General features: G+C 44.4%; 1 protein-coding gene across 2 annotated transcripts in view; it reads left to right on the plus strand.

Moving 5' to 3' along the window:
- Window positions 1-11,210: 11,210 nt before the first annotated feature.
- PLCB1 (phospholipase C beta 1) overlaps window positions 11,211-14,916 on the plus strand; it is a 425,476-nt gene continuing 421,770 nt past the window's right edge. For both annotated transcript variants that reach the window (XM_062571529.1, XM_062571530.1), the window contains exon 1: window positions 11,211-11,385. In XM_062571529.1, the coding sequence (XP_062427513.1) occupies window positions 11,287-11,385 (99 nt within the window). In that variant the 5' untranslated portion in view covers window positions 11,211-11,286. The remainder of the gene's footprint in view (window positions 11,386-14,916) is intronic.

A 14,916-nucleotide genomic window follows, 5' to 3' on the forward strand; every position in this document is an offset into this window, starting at 1 on the left:
GCACCTAGCAGCAAAATGGCTTTTAACTCATTTTTATAGCACTACAAGGCAGTATCTTTTTAATAGCCTTTCTTCTGACCATAGAAATGTTACCATTAGATGTGGGCTGTGGCTGTCTGTAACTGCTAGAAAGAGGCAAGTCTTCCATAGAGGCTAAGACACTTTATTAGAGTACACAACTCCATATATTCCAGCAAAAATCGAACTCCTATTTGTTTTTATGCTTTTAGAGATGCTTTAAAAAATAAGCTATACAGAAAAGCCTCCTGTTGCTAAGCTGTTAGACGCAACATGGGCCAAATTCAAATAGCTCTTAAATGTAATGTGTACCACCCTACTGTGAATCTTCCCCTGTACTCCCAAAATGTCAGGGATCCCCAAATGCCATCCCTGGCTATCTCAACAGAGATCCTCTCTCACTCAAACTTCTGTCTTTTGATGTCTTCTCCTGTCATCAAACCTCACAGGTATTTTGGGCATGCAATTGTAAAGACGCATGACCAAAGGATTTGACAAGTGCTTCAGCCTTCTGATCTTTTCAGACTGATACTTGACATGCATGAATAGTCTTAGCCTGCTGCATGCCTGGTTTAAGATCGATAGCTTTTTTTATTTTCTTTTTTTCTTTTGCCACAAGCACAGGTGAAGTGGAGCAGACCTGACCTGCATGCAGCGGACGGTTTAACTGGTTTAACTATGAAAGGCAACTAACATCACCACCTCCCCACTAAGCCTAGAACGTGGCTGCATAAATTCCACTTCTTGCAGTAGCTCCTGACAAGCGATAGGTGCAGGCTGCAGGTAAAGTGGTTAGGGCAAGGGTTAGCTGCTGCCTCCTGAAGACAGAAGAGAAGAACTCCTGGGCCTTGTTCCACTTGGGAAGTGGTGGCTAGAGGTTTCATAAGGAGCCTTGTAAACTGCTCTCAGCTGTGATTTATCTATTGGTCTGTACTGCAGCATAGCAGGCTGGTTCATTAATCTAAGGACCGCAGAGGGTTTCAAGAGTCAGACAAGGCAAACTGTAACTGAGTTTGGGGATCTGAGTGTTGCAGAGAGAAAATTAATATTTCTTCTGTTGGAAATTGGTAATATTTCAAATAAGTTGATTCAGAAAATAAAGAAGAATTAATTCAACATATTTGAGAAAATATCGACTCACTTTTTAAAAATGAGATGTAATAGTTTATTTCCGCTCTTCAGTAATTGCAGTAAAAGGACTAGTTCTCCATGAACATTTACCCATATGCCATGTCCCAAGCATAATGCTTTTTAGGGTTAGCTGTTAGAAAGAATGTATGTATGCATATATACAGCACACCCATATCATGTATGTTTTCACATAAAAGGAAAAAGAGCTAACAATTCCATTTCTCATAACTCAGAAAATACCTAAAAATGTGCTCACATCCAATATGCTTAAAAAAAAACCACTGTAGGTGAGAAAATAGACCTCAAAATGCTAATTCTTCTAAAAGATGTGCGCATGAGAAAGAGGGTTTGCACAGGAAGTGTTTGGCAACATAAGCTGCAGCAGTTTATTCTTATTTGGGACCCTCTTCCTCTGTGGAGGAATAAACTGCGTCTCAGAGGATTTCTCGTTCACCAGCTTTGGTGCTAGCTATTCAGAAAGCAGTGAAGCTGTTTGAGAGTTCAGTGGCTTACTGGAAACGAGCAAGAGCTCCCACGTGTAATTTGCTGCCAAAGCCTCCCAGGCTGCCATACACAGTGCCTGCAAATGAGTATTTCCTAAAACTTCTCAAATGCATTGCCCACCAGGCGAGGCAAAACCCCATCTGGCAAGAAATGTGAATAAAGAAGCTGCTCAGGCTGGCGCAGCACTGAGAAACAGGGATTTGCCCACCAGCTAGGAATGGAAGATTTCAAAGCTCATGAGCACTTTTTACTCGTCCTAGTCCAGGGAAATATATTTCCCCAAACAATTTGGGAAGGAAAGCGAGGACACCACGGCCTGATGGTGGCACGTCAGAAGTCAGACACTTGCTATCATTACTGATGTTACACAGGAGTCCTTTTAGAGTATCCTGCTAGGGGCTGTATAGAAATGAGTCAATCTCTGTCTCTCTGCTGTCTAAACTTGCTAGTCTTTCAATGATCATAAAAGTTTTGAGAGCACTCTGTGAAACTGTTTCTATAGATATTTCTTATTTTTCTATATATTTTTTCCTCCAGATTTTGAATGTGGGACATAGGTTTTATTATTTTGTTGCCTGGCTTTGATGAAACCCTTCCACTTGTGTGTTGCCACAGCTTTAACAAATTCTGACCATGTTTTGAATTGCCTGTTAGCATAACTCTAAAACATTCCTGTACTGCAGTCTGAGAGGCGTATCTTTGAGATACTCTTCAAAAAGGAAACGCAGAATCTACCAGTGAACTTCCCTCTAGAGTCACTGTATTAACATTTTGAGATTCGCAGTCTGTCATCTTTGTAGGCTGCATTGCCTCATCTATTGACTCTAAAGTTTCTTTGCATACTGCAGGCATAGGATGTGAAATTTTTCACCTGTATAAGCAGCTTGGTATTAAAACAATTCTAGTACAAAATAAATGATCCTCTGCCAAATACTTGATGGAGCATGAGCAGGAATGTTGCATACTAAAAAAAAATCTGAATTGAGGCTCAGGTGACCCAAGGGGTGGGGGGGATCCATATCTTAGGCCTGACTCTATCCACAAAATGATTAGAGGGAAAGGGTTTTCTTCTGGGGAAGCAAACTGGCCCCGAACTAATGCCTGGCTCCCCGGTGCCAAATTTATTGTTTTATATTTTCTTACAGTAAAGGTAGCATCTTTTAGCCAACAGTTCTATAGTACTATTGGATATTTATTACAGCTTGTAAGATCCTTACAGGGCAATAACCATATCCATTTTTCAGATCAGTAATGTGAGGCAAGAGGAGGTTTTCACAGATTAATGGTTACAGAAAGAGGAAAGAAGCAGTCAGGCCTGACTCTTGAGTGCCTGCTTTACAGAGTATACAGCCTAAGTCTATGCAAATACAGTCATATGTTAGCATTTGTTTACATCTCCTATCAAAAATAGGTGCCCGTTGTTAATTTGCATTTAAAATTCTGGATTTTTAAATAGATATAGCCTCCCTGCTAAGGGCCTTGTGACTTCCCATGTCTCATTACTGACTGTGAAAGTCACCTTTCATAAACTGATCCCAGGAAGAGCTGAGGATCTACAGCCCAATGGAAATCAGTGAAAATACCAAGGAAGATCAGTACTGTGCATGGTCAGGCACTTAGATTTGAAGTTCCTTGAAGCCAGGCTGACGTTGCTCTGGCTTTGTAGTGATAAGCTCCCATTATTGAATTCTCAGTGACTTTATTTCAAATGCCAAGCCAAAGTCACGTTTCTATGTTTCCCCTTCAGGTTTCTTTTATGCACTTTTCCTGAACTAGTCTGCAAGGCAGCTACCCTTTAATTCAAATGCTTCTTCAAGAATAACTCTTATTATGTTAGCTTTGAGGTATTATCAATGGTTGGAATTTTGCTGACAAACTTGGTACCAAATTATATTAAAAACTAACCATTGATTAATGTTTATATAACATTAATCATAAAATCCTTTCCCCTACCCTATACTGCTCTGCTAATTCTTGCTATTGCATCATATCTACAACATCTGGGGTTTTTTTTGTTGTTTTTTTTTAATCAGCACTGTGAGGCATGTGGGAGAGCATAGAAACGGTACTGATTAGGTTTCTTGGAAATCTGGACTCGGTTCTCAGCTTGTCTAAGACTTCTTGTAAGATCTGGGTCTCTGAGGAGCACGATAATGCTCCCTCTGCACACACTTCCTTTCTTTGTCTATGTCGTTGGTTTAGACAGTGATAAACCACCCTTGTCCAAACAGCTTACAATGTGTCTGCAAAATGGGGCCGTGCTCGTCGTAGAGCCCTTGGTATATTACAGGACTATAAATAAGTTAACATATTCTTGGTGCTGTAAAATAAATAATGTCTGTTGTTATTGTGGGGTTTTTTTCTGTAGAAAAGTAAGAAAACAGGGCTTCTTCAGTTGGCATTTACATTCAGATTAATCTTGTAAGCATGTAGCCTGCTTAGGGATGATCTATGTAATACTGGGAACACCAGTGGTGGGAATATTAATTCAAATCAGTGTATGTGCCAGATATTCCCTGTGACTACTGTAAATCTCACTGTGTTTAGATAAGTCAAGAGGTGTTCTTTGTCATATCTTATGCTGTTCATTTTAAGCTTTGTTTTGCTCACAGTTCTGTAGCTGCTGGCTGCTCAGAAACCTGAGGTTTCTTTATGATAATTGCTCTTTCTTATTTGAAACTGTATGTCATGACCTTTACATATTTACAAGACTACTGGGGAAATGAATGTTGAATCCTAAATTAATCATCAGCTGTTTCATCAAAATGGTTGCATAATCTCATAAAAAGATAATTTATGTTATTTGCTTTCAGAGGGCCAGTTTGAACACTCATCAAAGCTGATGACTTCAACCAAAATTTCATTGGACCCTTGCAGTTTGACCTATTAGTCCTCTTCATCTCGCTTTTTCTGGATCAAGAGGGCTTGGGGTGTTGTGGTACTTACTCAATGTCAGATGTAAAATGTGAGGAGAAAATGGGAATAAAGTGACTCGCACTGTTCACTAGTGACCCTGTACTGTTGTGGAACAGATGGACATTGTTTATTTCCTTTCTCCTCCTACTAGCTATGCTTTGCTCATGAATACCAAGATTTAGCCTCTGGCTGCCTTTAAAAAGGCATTTTTCCCCTTCCATTTAACTTCCTACCTTTCTCTGACAATGGCTTTATGCTTCTAACGATGCCTTCTGGTTGGGAGGTTGGTAAATGTTGTTTCTGATTGCCCAGCAGGCATCCCATTAGAGCAGACTGCCTCCCAGACAGCCAAGTGCTTTACCTGTTAGTGCTTTTCCTTGCCACAGATTCACAGCACAAGGCATCAACTGAACCATTCACTGAAACTGTATTTCTAGCCTCACAGCTTTTACCTAAATCCTGGACTACTGCATTAGCTACTGTTAGTTCCTGATGAATGGATGTCTCTATTTGTTTAAAAGAATGCTTTAAATCTTGAGAAATCTTCCTAAAATTCTTGGTGGTTAAGCAGTATAAGAATTTGGATACGCCATAATAACTTTTGGCTTATTTGGCTCAGCTTCAGCTTTGCAGCCCTGGGAGACCATGTTGTCCTCGGTCAGTCTGACTTTGGGACCTGCACTTAGGTTGCTAGTAGACTGCAGGAGACTGACTAGTCCTTCCTTCCACTTGACATGTTCTAAGTGTTTTTTTTAGATTAATGTTAAGAGCCAATTTAAGTTTAAATCATTTTCTCTGAAACGTAACTGTGGGTTGGATTTTTGCCAGAAATAGTTACAGATCATTCTAAGAGATATTGTGGTTCAAGGTTTACATCACCACAGATTTACTCCAAGCCTTGGAAATATAGTTTAGAGCAACAGTTTTCAACTACGTAAATGGTGCTCTGTTGCTTTGTGACTAATGTTTTGTCAGTTGTGGAATTTCACCCTTTATAACTGCAAGTTCTGTAAAATAGCCAGAATGGGAATGATAAGTCTGTGATGATTCAGAAAAGTTGCAGATATTATAAAAATGCTTTTGAAAAGGGAATAAAGTAAAAAATGTTAGTGGATTTTAGCAAAATGTGAAATTTAAAATGGGCTGCTTCACCTCAAGATAAGGCCCATCATTAAACTCTTCTGGGATTAATTTGTGAGAACTATCAAAAGACACAAAAAACCAGAATTTTTCCTTAAGTTAGTATCATCTGAAAGAATCATAAACCCCTTTCTATAAAGATTTAATGGAAATCAAGTACACCTGGTGGTCTAATAAGCCTTCACTTTTAAGCTACTTAAACTGAGTCCTTATGCTATGGCGATAACTAGAAATCCAGGGTGTGTTTGCGATGGGCTCTGCACACACAGTTCCTGCCTTTAAGATCTTGGAGTTTAAATGGGCAACAGAGTCATCGAGTAAGAGGGAACCTGGAAGATAAAGCTACTCATTTGGGTTTATAGAAGGATCAGGGCAGATCTGAAAAGAGAATTCAGTTTTTCAGACTTTGTCTTGCATCCTGTCTAAACACAGACCATCCTGCCTCAGGCTTGCATCTATCAGTTTTGCTCAAACCGTACAAAACCGGTAGCTTAGGCCCAAATTCACTTTCTTCCAAGGGGCATGACTCCATGGTGGTAATGGGAGCTACAGCTGAGGGCTGTTTGCTTTTTCGTAGCAGCAGAATATTGCGCAGTCATAGTGATGCACGTGGGCATTAGTTTTGTGAGAATTACAGGAGGGGAATACAGAGAGAGTGCATGCTGACTCCCTCGCCGCACTTCCAAAAGATGCAGCAAGTGCATGTCTGTAATTCCAAAGCAGTTACTTAGCTGACTGTTCTGCAAGAGACGTGTTAACGCGAGTAGTCTCCTTTACTATCTGCATGAAGTACAGAAGACATTTAATTCATTTGGCAGCTACAAAGTCCAGAGTGCATAATTTTTAGTTTCGAAAAGGGTTGGTGGGGGGTTTTTTCTATTGCAATTTCTGCTTTGCAATACACTGTTTTTGTGTTTCAGTACAATTCACAGCTACACTGAGTGTAAATAAAAGCAGGTGAGACAGCCTGCTTTCCAATCAGTTCATATTGGCCTTTGCAGCTGGGACAATAGCTAAGAGCTAGAGGAGAAAAAAAAGGTGAAGGGATGAACATTACACAGGTGTAACAAATGCACAGCTTTGAACTCAGTGGACTTTTGACAGCTTATACCAGCTGCTATTTAAGAAATCTGGTAAGCAGTGAAGTCTTTCACCATTAACTTAATGCAGCATTCTTAAATGTTTTGTACATTTTATGGACTGTTTTTAACAACATGCAAAAATGTATTATGCTACAAATCTATCAGGGAAGCAAGAAGAGTTTCTCGTACATAAGATAGGGTGAATTAACGCTTTCTAGGGAAGCTGCCTACTGGCTTTTCGTCTTGTTGCAATTTTAACTGTGCAAACATTGCATTAATGTATTTTTTCCCCTGTAACAGTTCTTTCAATGCAGAAGTTAGGCAGGGATTGTGATGGCCAGGGGCTCCCCGGGGTGGCAGGGACTTGCTGCCAGGATGAGGTTAATATTTCCATTCAGATTCACCTGTGATTCTGCAGAGGAAATGCACCGGTGAAAAGTGCATGCCTAGTGCTCTGCTAATTGCTGCTGTAATGAATTAATCCTTGGGTCGCAGGGGAGAGCTGCGATGGAAGCGCCCCGCGCCGGCGGGTGAAGAGCTCCGTGGGGCCTCGTCCTTGTGAGGACCGTCAGGGCCAGCTCCCCCGGGGCGGCGCGGCTCCCTGCAGCGCACAGACCCCCGGGTGCCAGCCGTGCGCGAGGCCAAGCCGCCCGGAGTCAGCGGCGGTCCCAGGGAGGGTGCGAGTGCCCGCGGCGCTTCGTACGCGCAAAGGCGCTGTCAGTATCGTAAATAATCTTAAACACCGTACGCTAATCCCGTATTCTCCAGCATTTTCAAGACATTCTAAGATGCTGATATGAAGAAAAAATATTTTAAAATGAATCTGACAAGAAACAGACTTTTGTATGAGATTCCCCCTCCCTTTGCAATCTTCTTTTGTACAGCAGCTGCTGTTGCCAGGCTGTCTTTGTTGCTATGGTAGTGTTTTGTGTGCCAGAATTTTATATTCACTCTTGAAGAGTCACCTGATTGAGTGGCTGTGCCACATAAGTTATCAGTCTCCTCACTCATAAGGGAAATATCAGTCTGCTGTTGTTCCCATACGACTAGCAAATTTGATCGAATTAAATTTATTCCACTGGCTACTGGCTAATAGGTTTTCGGAATTATTAATTTAATAGGTGAATTTTTTTAGTAAATGAGTGACTGAAAAAAAAAGTGGTATCTCTTGAGACTAGTGTCTTTAGTAGGTTTCATTTTTTAGCAAGACAGTCTTCCACAAGACGGTTTCACTTTACCTTGCGGTACTCATCTTGCATTGGTAAGATTCGGGCTCTACTGTCGGCATTGTTTGAAAAGTGCTTTCCTTGAAATGACTGTGGTTTTTTAGAGACATAGGGTCAATTTTTCTATATTTCTTTTCTGGAGAGTTGTTCTGTAGAAGTTAATGATCCTGCTCCCACTGATAATTAAAGTATAATTTCACTCAATTTAAAATGCAATTAGGATGATATACTTCTGTTGAAGCTGAGTTTATCTTTAATCCCAAATCCTGCAAACACTGCCGCTTATGCTTAACTCTTAATATGTTAGCTGCTCCATTGCATTTAAGCATTTTCAAGGCTGATGCCACTGCTTCTTCTCCAAATGTAGTCTGATACCGATAAACTTGGGATAGAAATGGCATTGAGATATATCATATGTATTTCTCTGAAATCAAATTTAAAAGACTCAATTACATCTGTAATGCATTTTTCTTATCAATTCATGACACAGTCTTTCAATATAGCTTTCTTTGTATCTTCCTTTGATCCGACTTAGATCAGTGCCATCTGTTATTTAAATCACTTATGGCTCCTTTCTCCTATTTGTCTACATAGACTTGCATATGTGAATCTAAAACATACTGTATATTCAGTTTATTTCTCTGGATATTAAATATCTGTACATAAACACACCTGTTATATTAAAGGAATGTCTTACAGGTGTATTTCATGCAAATAATTTACATTACTTACAAAATCATTTTACTGTCCAGAGTGAGATTTTTTGAACCTACAAAAATGAAAGCATTCTGAAGTTCATTCTTGCAGCAAAGTAAGTCCAGGGGATATTGCATCTGAGATGCAGAATTTTGAACAACTGTTTATCTTAATAAACCACTACCAACTTTATTACTTGCAGTACCTCTTTCCTTTAATTTCTCGGATTTTAAAGGAGCTGATAGTGGAAAGAGAAAATGAGCATAATACTTTAGACCTTTAGTAAGGCTTACTGGAAATCTGGAGCAATGCGTCTCTGGTTCTTATGTTCCCTGGCTTTGTGCGATCATCTAATAGGACAATCGTGCTCTTTCCGGGGGAGGCAGTCCCGCTGAACGTGGCCTGTTGCCAGGTCACTGATCCTGTGCTTTGTGGAAAAGAAAGCTTGACTTTAGATGCACACTGAATTTAAATGTGTGCAGCATGTACTATACAATCGAAGAATGCATTCTTACCTGGTGCATTTGTTAATTAAGCAATAGTGGTAACAAACAAGCTACATAGGGTCGAAAACAAAAATTCCCGCTGAATTCACTGAGCTCAGGATTTCAGGAAAGACTGAATCATAAGCACTTTCCAGAAGCGTTGTCTAAAAGGCACATTGGTAATCCCCTTTCCTTTTTTGTTTCTTCCTCATTTTGATGCAAAATTGATTAGATATCTGCCATGTAAGAGACAGGTTTCTCTTGGGCCAAAAATCGTGTTCTGGTACATTTCATTTGATTAAAATACCTTAAGTCTGAGAAGCCTCAGAACTGCTGCAAACAATACTTGATGCAAAAAGATGACCTCTTCCATGTTCAGACTAATTCATTCCCAGGAATCTGATATCAGGAACTGAAATTGTTTCTCCTTAACAGAGACTTTAATGAAGACTAGACCAAGTGAAAATGTATCACATACTTGTAGAGAAAATCAGCACAGAGATGCAATGATCAGTGGTAGCTTTACATCTCCCAAATGGCTGATGTGGGGAGGCTGCTGTGAATACAACTGCTTCAGTGATCATGCCTAACTGCTGTAGCACTATCAGTGCTCTTTGCCCTTACTTTCCAGGGGGATTTTCATACTATTTTTATTTTTATTCTTTTGTATACCATATACCGAGATGAAAAGGCGGTTGTGAAGATGGTACTGAAAATCTCTCCTGCTTACCCCATCATAAGTAGAGCAATCCTGTATTTACATCAGTGCAGTCAAAACTAGAATTTGTTATTGTTTCTTCTAAGTCATGGCAAATCAACAGGAATTAAAGCGCAGCGGTGCCTGAGCAGGCTTTCATCCTGACTAATGTGACACCATCATTTGCATGAAAGGCTGATAAGAATAAAAAATAGATCAAAGGGATTAATTGGCCCTGGAGCATGTATGTTATTCCCTGCATAGACTATCATAGATGAGCAGATTCAGCTCCCACTAAAGGCAATGAAAAGTTTCTTACTCAAGTGAAGAGTTGGAACAGACCCAATAAGCTTTAAAAAACCCAGCAACTCACTGTAAGAAAGAAGTCCAATATTCCATGTTACGATGTACCTGACTTTTAACCTTAAAAAAAGCCTCTCCACCTAGACTAAATACGTGTTTTTTTACCGAGCATTCCTGTCGAAACGCCATCCCTCTGAAGCTAACCCCGACGCCGCCCCAAGACCTCCTCTCCCCATCACCTGCCCCCTCCGCGGCAGCAGCAGTCCGACCTGCCGCCTCGGGCCCGCCTCCGGGGGCTCGGCTCCTCGCCAGGCCTCCCTGGCGGCCTGCGGCTGGGACTTGGCGAGGGGGCAGCCGAGCCTCCTCCGCCCTCCTTGCGCCCTTCGGGTGACACATACCGAAACCTGAATTCAGGCGATGACCCTTTCTGCCGAAGGAGCTTCCCCCGGCGGCCGCCGCCGCCGCGCCGGGAGGGCAGAAAGCTTCGCCAAGAGCAGTTTGTGCGCGGCAAAAGCAGCGGGCCGGAGCTGCGGCGGGCCCCGGCCCGCGGTCCCCAGCCCCCGGCCCCGGCCCGCGGCCGCGCTCCCCCCTCGCGGCGCCCGGCGGGGCGGCGGCGGGCAGCGCCCCGCGCAGGCCGCGGCTGCCCCGGGCGGCGCCGGCAGGTGGCGCCGCGGGGCCGCGGCGCGGCGCGCTGACCCGGCGCGGGGGAACACTCGGGGGCCGAGTCAGGCGGGAGGAGGGGCGGCGGGAGCGGGCCGCGCCGCTCGCTCCGTGCCGCTGCGCGGGCGCGCGTGTGCGTGCGTGTGTGGGAGCGGGCGGGCGGCGGGCGGCCCGCCGGCGGTATATAGAGGATGTGCCGCCGCATGGCTCGCCCCGGCCGCCGCCGCGCCAGCTCCCTCCTCGGGCGGCACTGAAGCCTCTCGCCCGCGCCGGCTCGGCGGCCGCTCCCTTGCCCGCGCCAGCCGCGGCCGAGCCCGGCTGCCGCCGCCGCTGCTCTCCCGGGGCCGCTTCCCGCGCCCCTCGCGAGGCGGCCGCCGCCCCCCGCCTGGTTCGGCGCTCCGGGGGTAGAGCGCCTGGATGCGGCGCAGATGGCCGGGGCGCAGCCAGGCGTGCACGCTCTCCAGCTCAAGCCCGTCTGCGTCTCCGACACCCTGAAGAAGGGCATCAAATTCGTCAAGTGGGACGATGTAAGTAGGCTCGCGCCGCCGCCGGGCCCCCGGCGCCGGGCCGTGCCGAGCCGTGCTGTGCCGTGCCGTGCCGTGCCGGGGGGCAGCGGCGGCGCGGCCGGGGCGCCGTTACGCAACGCGCGGGGCTCCTCGGCCGGGCTCGGCGCGGCGCACGTGCCGCGGGCGGCCGTTGGGCGCCGTTGGGCCGGTCCCGCGCGGCGGCCGTTGGGCCGGTCCCGCGCGGCGGCCGTTGGGCCGCCCCCAGCCATGTGCCGGCCAAACTTCGTGCCGAGCTCGAAGTCCCGCCGGCGTCGCGCGTGCGAGCTGTGTGAAGCCGGCTCCTTTCGCGGGCGCCGGCCGCTCTCCCTGCCTCTCCGTCCGGCTCCTCCTCGGTGCCGGGGCCGCCGCCTCCGCCGTGGCCGCGTTGGGGAGCCCCTTGCCCTGCCGCCTGCCCCGCCGCGCCCTGTGAGGCCCGGCCGCGGAGGCGGGCTGCGCCCGGGGCTCCCCGGGGCGAGCGTCTGAGGGTAGCTCGGTTCTGAGAGCCCGAAGGCAGCTCTCGGGTGTTGTTCCCCCGGGTTCGGCCGTGCCGAGGGCGCCCGCAGCGCGCGCGGGAGGGGGCAGGAGCAGGTCGCGTGTCTGACCGCGCTCCTGCCCCTGCTGCCCGCGGCTGTCCCGCCCTTGCTCCCAGCCGGCGGTGGGAGCCCGAGCCTGACGGCTAGAAACCCGTGACAAACCCTTTCGAGGAGGGAAACGGCACCAAATAATAGACTGAACTGCTGTATGGGTGGGTTTCTTTAATAATAAGCTAGGAGATAGCTGGCAAGCTTAGCTACCTGACCACGTCCACAATAATAAACCTGGGGTTGACTTAGGTGATTCGCGTTCAGAAGGTAGCTCCAAACTAAACTTGAATGACTTGCTTGATACTCGGAGAACGTTTTCCTTTTGGTGATTCCCCCACCACCACTACCTCCCTAACTATATATGCAGCATAGCCTCAGCCTTTCCATTACAGTTGTTTCATTTTAGATAAACTACTAAGAAAACTACAGGTATGTACAGAAGACAAGTTAGGTGATTTACATTTCCAGAGTGAAAGCCCAAGCAATGGGGCGGTACTTGAAATGAATAGTTCAGGTGCTGTTTCTAAAGCATTGCTGAGGTCTTCAAGGGAAAGAAGTGTTCTCTATACATCATAGATATTTACTGGCTAATATATCTGCTATAGACTAAATGGAAAGAAATTTATGATTGTAAAAATGAAGGCTATGTAATAAAATATGTATGTTTCAGGTTAAAGGCGATACTCTGATACATAGGTGATACATAGATATTACCTAGGAAGTGTGACTGAGATAAGATAAAAATCCTGTTGTACTTAGTGGGTTCTTTCAGGAGCAAATACACCAGCTTCACAAGATTGCGCAGCTCACTATTCAGCACTGTGATAAAAAGTATTAATGTTAACTCATTGCTGACAGATGTGTATATGTGTATGCATGCTGCCCCCACCCCCAAAACAAACAAAACTATTTTGCCCATAGGGTTTTTCTAGTAGTGGAAGTGCCACAAAATCAAAGATCTCAGTTGAAATGAATCTCCTCTGGCTGTATGAGAGTCTTCAGACAAGTGCATGCTGAATGACTTTGAAAAATATTTACCACTGAGCAACTAGTAACCGCTTCGGTCTCTGTTTTCTGTCAAACTACTTTGGTTCAAGGGATTAAAAAACTATCTGAACCTCTGTGGTCTATCATGTAAATATGAATGCACAAACTCTCCAGTGAAACAACAGGCTGTAAGTATAAATAGTAAACTGCAAAATATAACAGCTAAAGTGGAGTTGGCCATACTGACTGCTCTGATTTTGCTGTGTTGACTAGGCTTTTCAAAGAAGCTAGGCTCATGTACTAACATTTCTTATGCACCGTTTTGTATTTACTGTTACGGAGTAAGAACTAGAATAAGAAAATACTCAGTTCTTCCCAGTCACCAATGCACTAAGGCAGCACTAATCCCTGTCATAGACATGCCCGTATAGCACACTTTCCTGCTGTTTTGTTTTGCAGTTTAAAGATGGCTGTATTGACTTTGCGTCACATTTCACAAAGCAAAGGAGTGTTCTCAATAATTTCTTATGACTCGTACCAAATTTCACTCTAAAGCAAAACTTTTCCAGCTGAGTTATAAACCACTGAAAATAGCATTTATTTTCTTTTACTAGGAATGCTGAAGGGATTTTAACCGGAGTTAAACAGCATGAGAGGAGTGTAAGGAATTTCATGGTGAACAAAGTAATAGCAGTTAAAGAGTGTATTTGGTGGCTTTGAGAACGCTGCCGCAGTATGGTGTGCGGAGCCTACCTGCCAGAGGGGTAGCGGTACAGACTTCCACGCAGGTCTGGTGAGGCTGCTAATAAGCAGAGGTGGGACTGACATTGTTAAATGCACCCTCGCCTCTGAGAAACAGCAGTGAAATCTGCTATATGTTGCATGTGAACTTTGTCTGGTGCCTGCTCCTACTCCCTGCTGAGTGTGAAGATGGTACACTTTGAAAGAGAAATGACTCTCCTGAGCTTTCTGCAGATCTTGATGGAGGGGAGAGTAAGAGGTTATAGCAGCCACTTGAGATCAAAGGCAAGCAGGTGGAAGGTGAGCAGTTCAGGAGTCTTGCCATACCGTTTCCTCTGTGGAATGTTTTTGTTTCCAAACTGTAAGTGTACTAGGATCAATTTAAAAGTTTGGCTCTGCAAGGCAAGTTGCACTTTGGTGCATCAGGCCTGGATGTGATAACGTTTACGTTCAGCCATTCAATGACCTACTAAAGTCTTAAAGTCTCTCCACTTTGCTTTTGGATCTGGATGTGAAGTGCTGAAATGAAACAAATGACTGTTTTCCTGGCATTTTGCTTTTCCTTACAGAGAATTAGATTTCTGTTTTATTTCATGACAGCCTTACAGTTAGGAAAATATATTTTAGAATTAAATCTTCTTCTTGATAAGTAGATTGGATTCACAGGGCACTGAAAATGAATAGGTGAAATTTAAATAGGTGAAAGATAAGTGACTAGTTGCTTAGTTTTTTTTTTTTTTTTTTTTTTTTAATGGATATATGCATGTGTATGCCTGGTTTAAGATACCAGCTTGCTAAGCACTTGTTTCTGCTTAGAAACTGAGAAGAGAAGAGACGAAGTCTTTTAAGTAGTGATCTGGTCTTGCAACAGATGTGCTCTATTACTCCTAGAGAGAAACTACCTCTGAGGAGAAGCTTAAAGAACTGGCCTGATCTACTCTGCTATAGAGAAACCTAAGGGTACTAGTAACTCTTTCTGAGTTTTAAACCTGGGGGTGGTGGGGGGGGGGGAGACTCAATCAAACTAAGTCCATGGGTGAAGCTTTTTTTGTAGGGGATTGAAAATAATGCCATAAAACATATTGCTAGCTGAGGCAGTTAATGAAGCCTGAGTATTAAGAAAGACTTCTCACAGGACTGTTATGAGGTCTAAAGGGGCTGAAACCTGCCGTGGCTGCATCTTCTGTGCTTTATTTTCCTT

This window comes from Rhea pennata, chromosome 3, assembly GCF_028389875.1.
Source record: "Rhea pennata isolate bPtePen1 chromosome 3, bPtePen1.pri, whole genome shotgun sequence".
Lineage (NCBI taxonomy): Eukaryota > Metazoa > Chordata > Aves > Rheiformes > Rheidae > Rhea > Rhea pennata.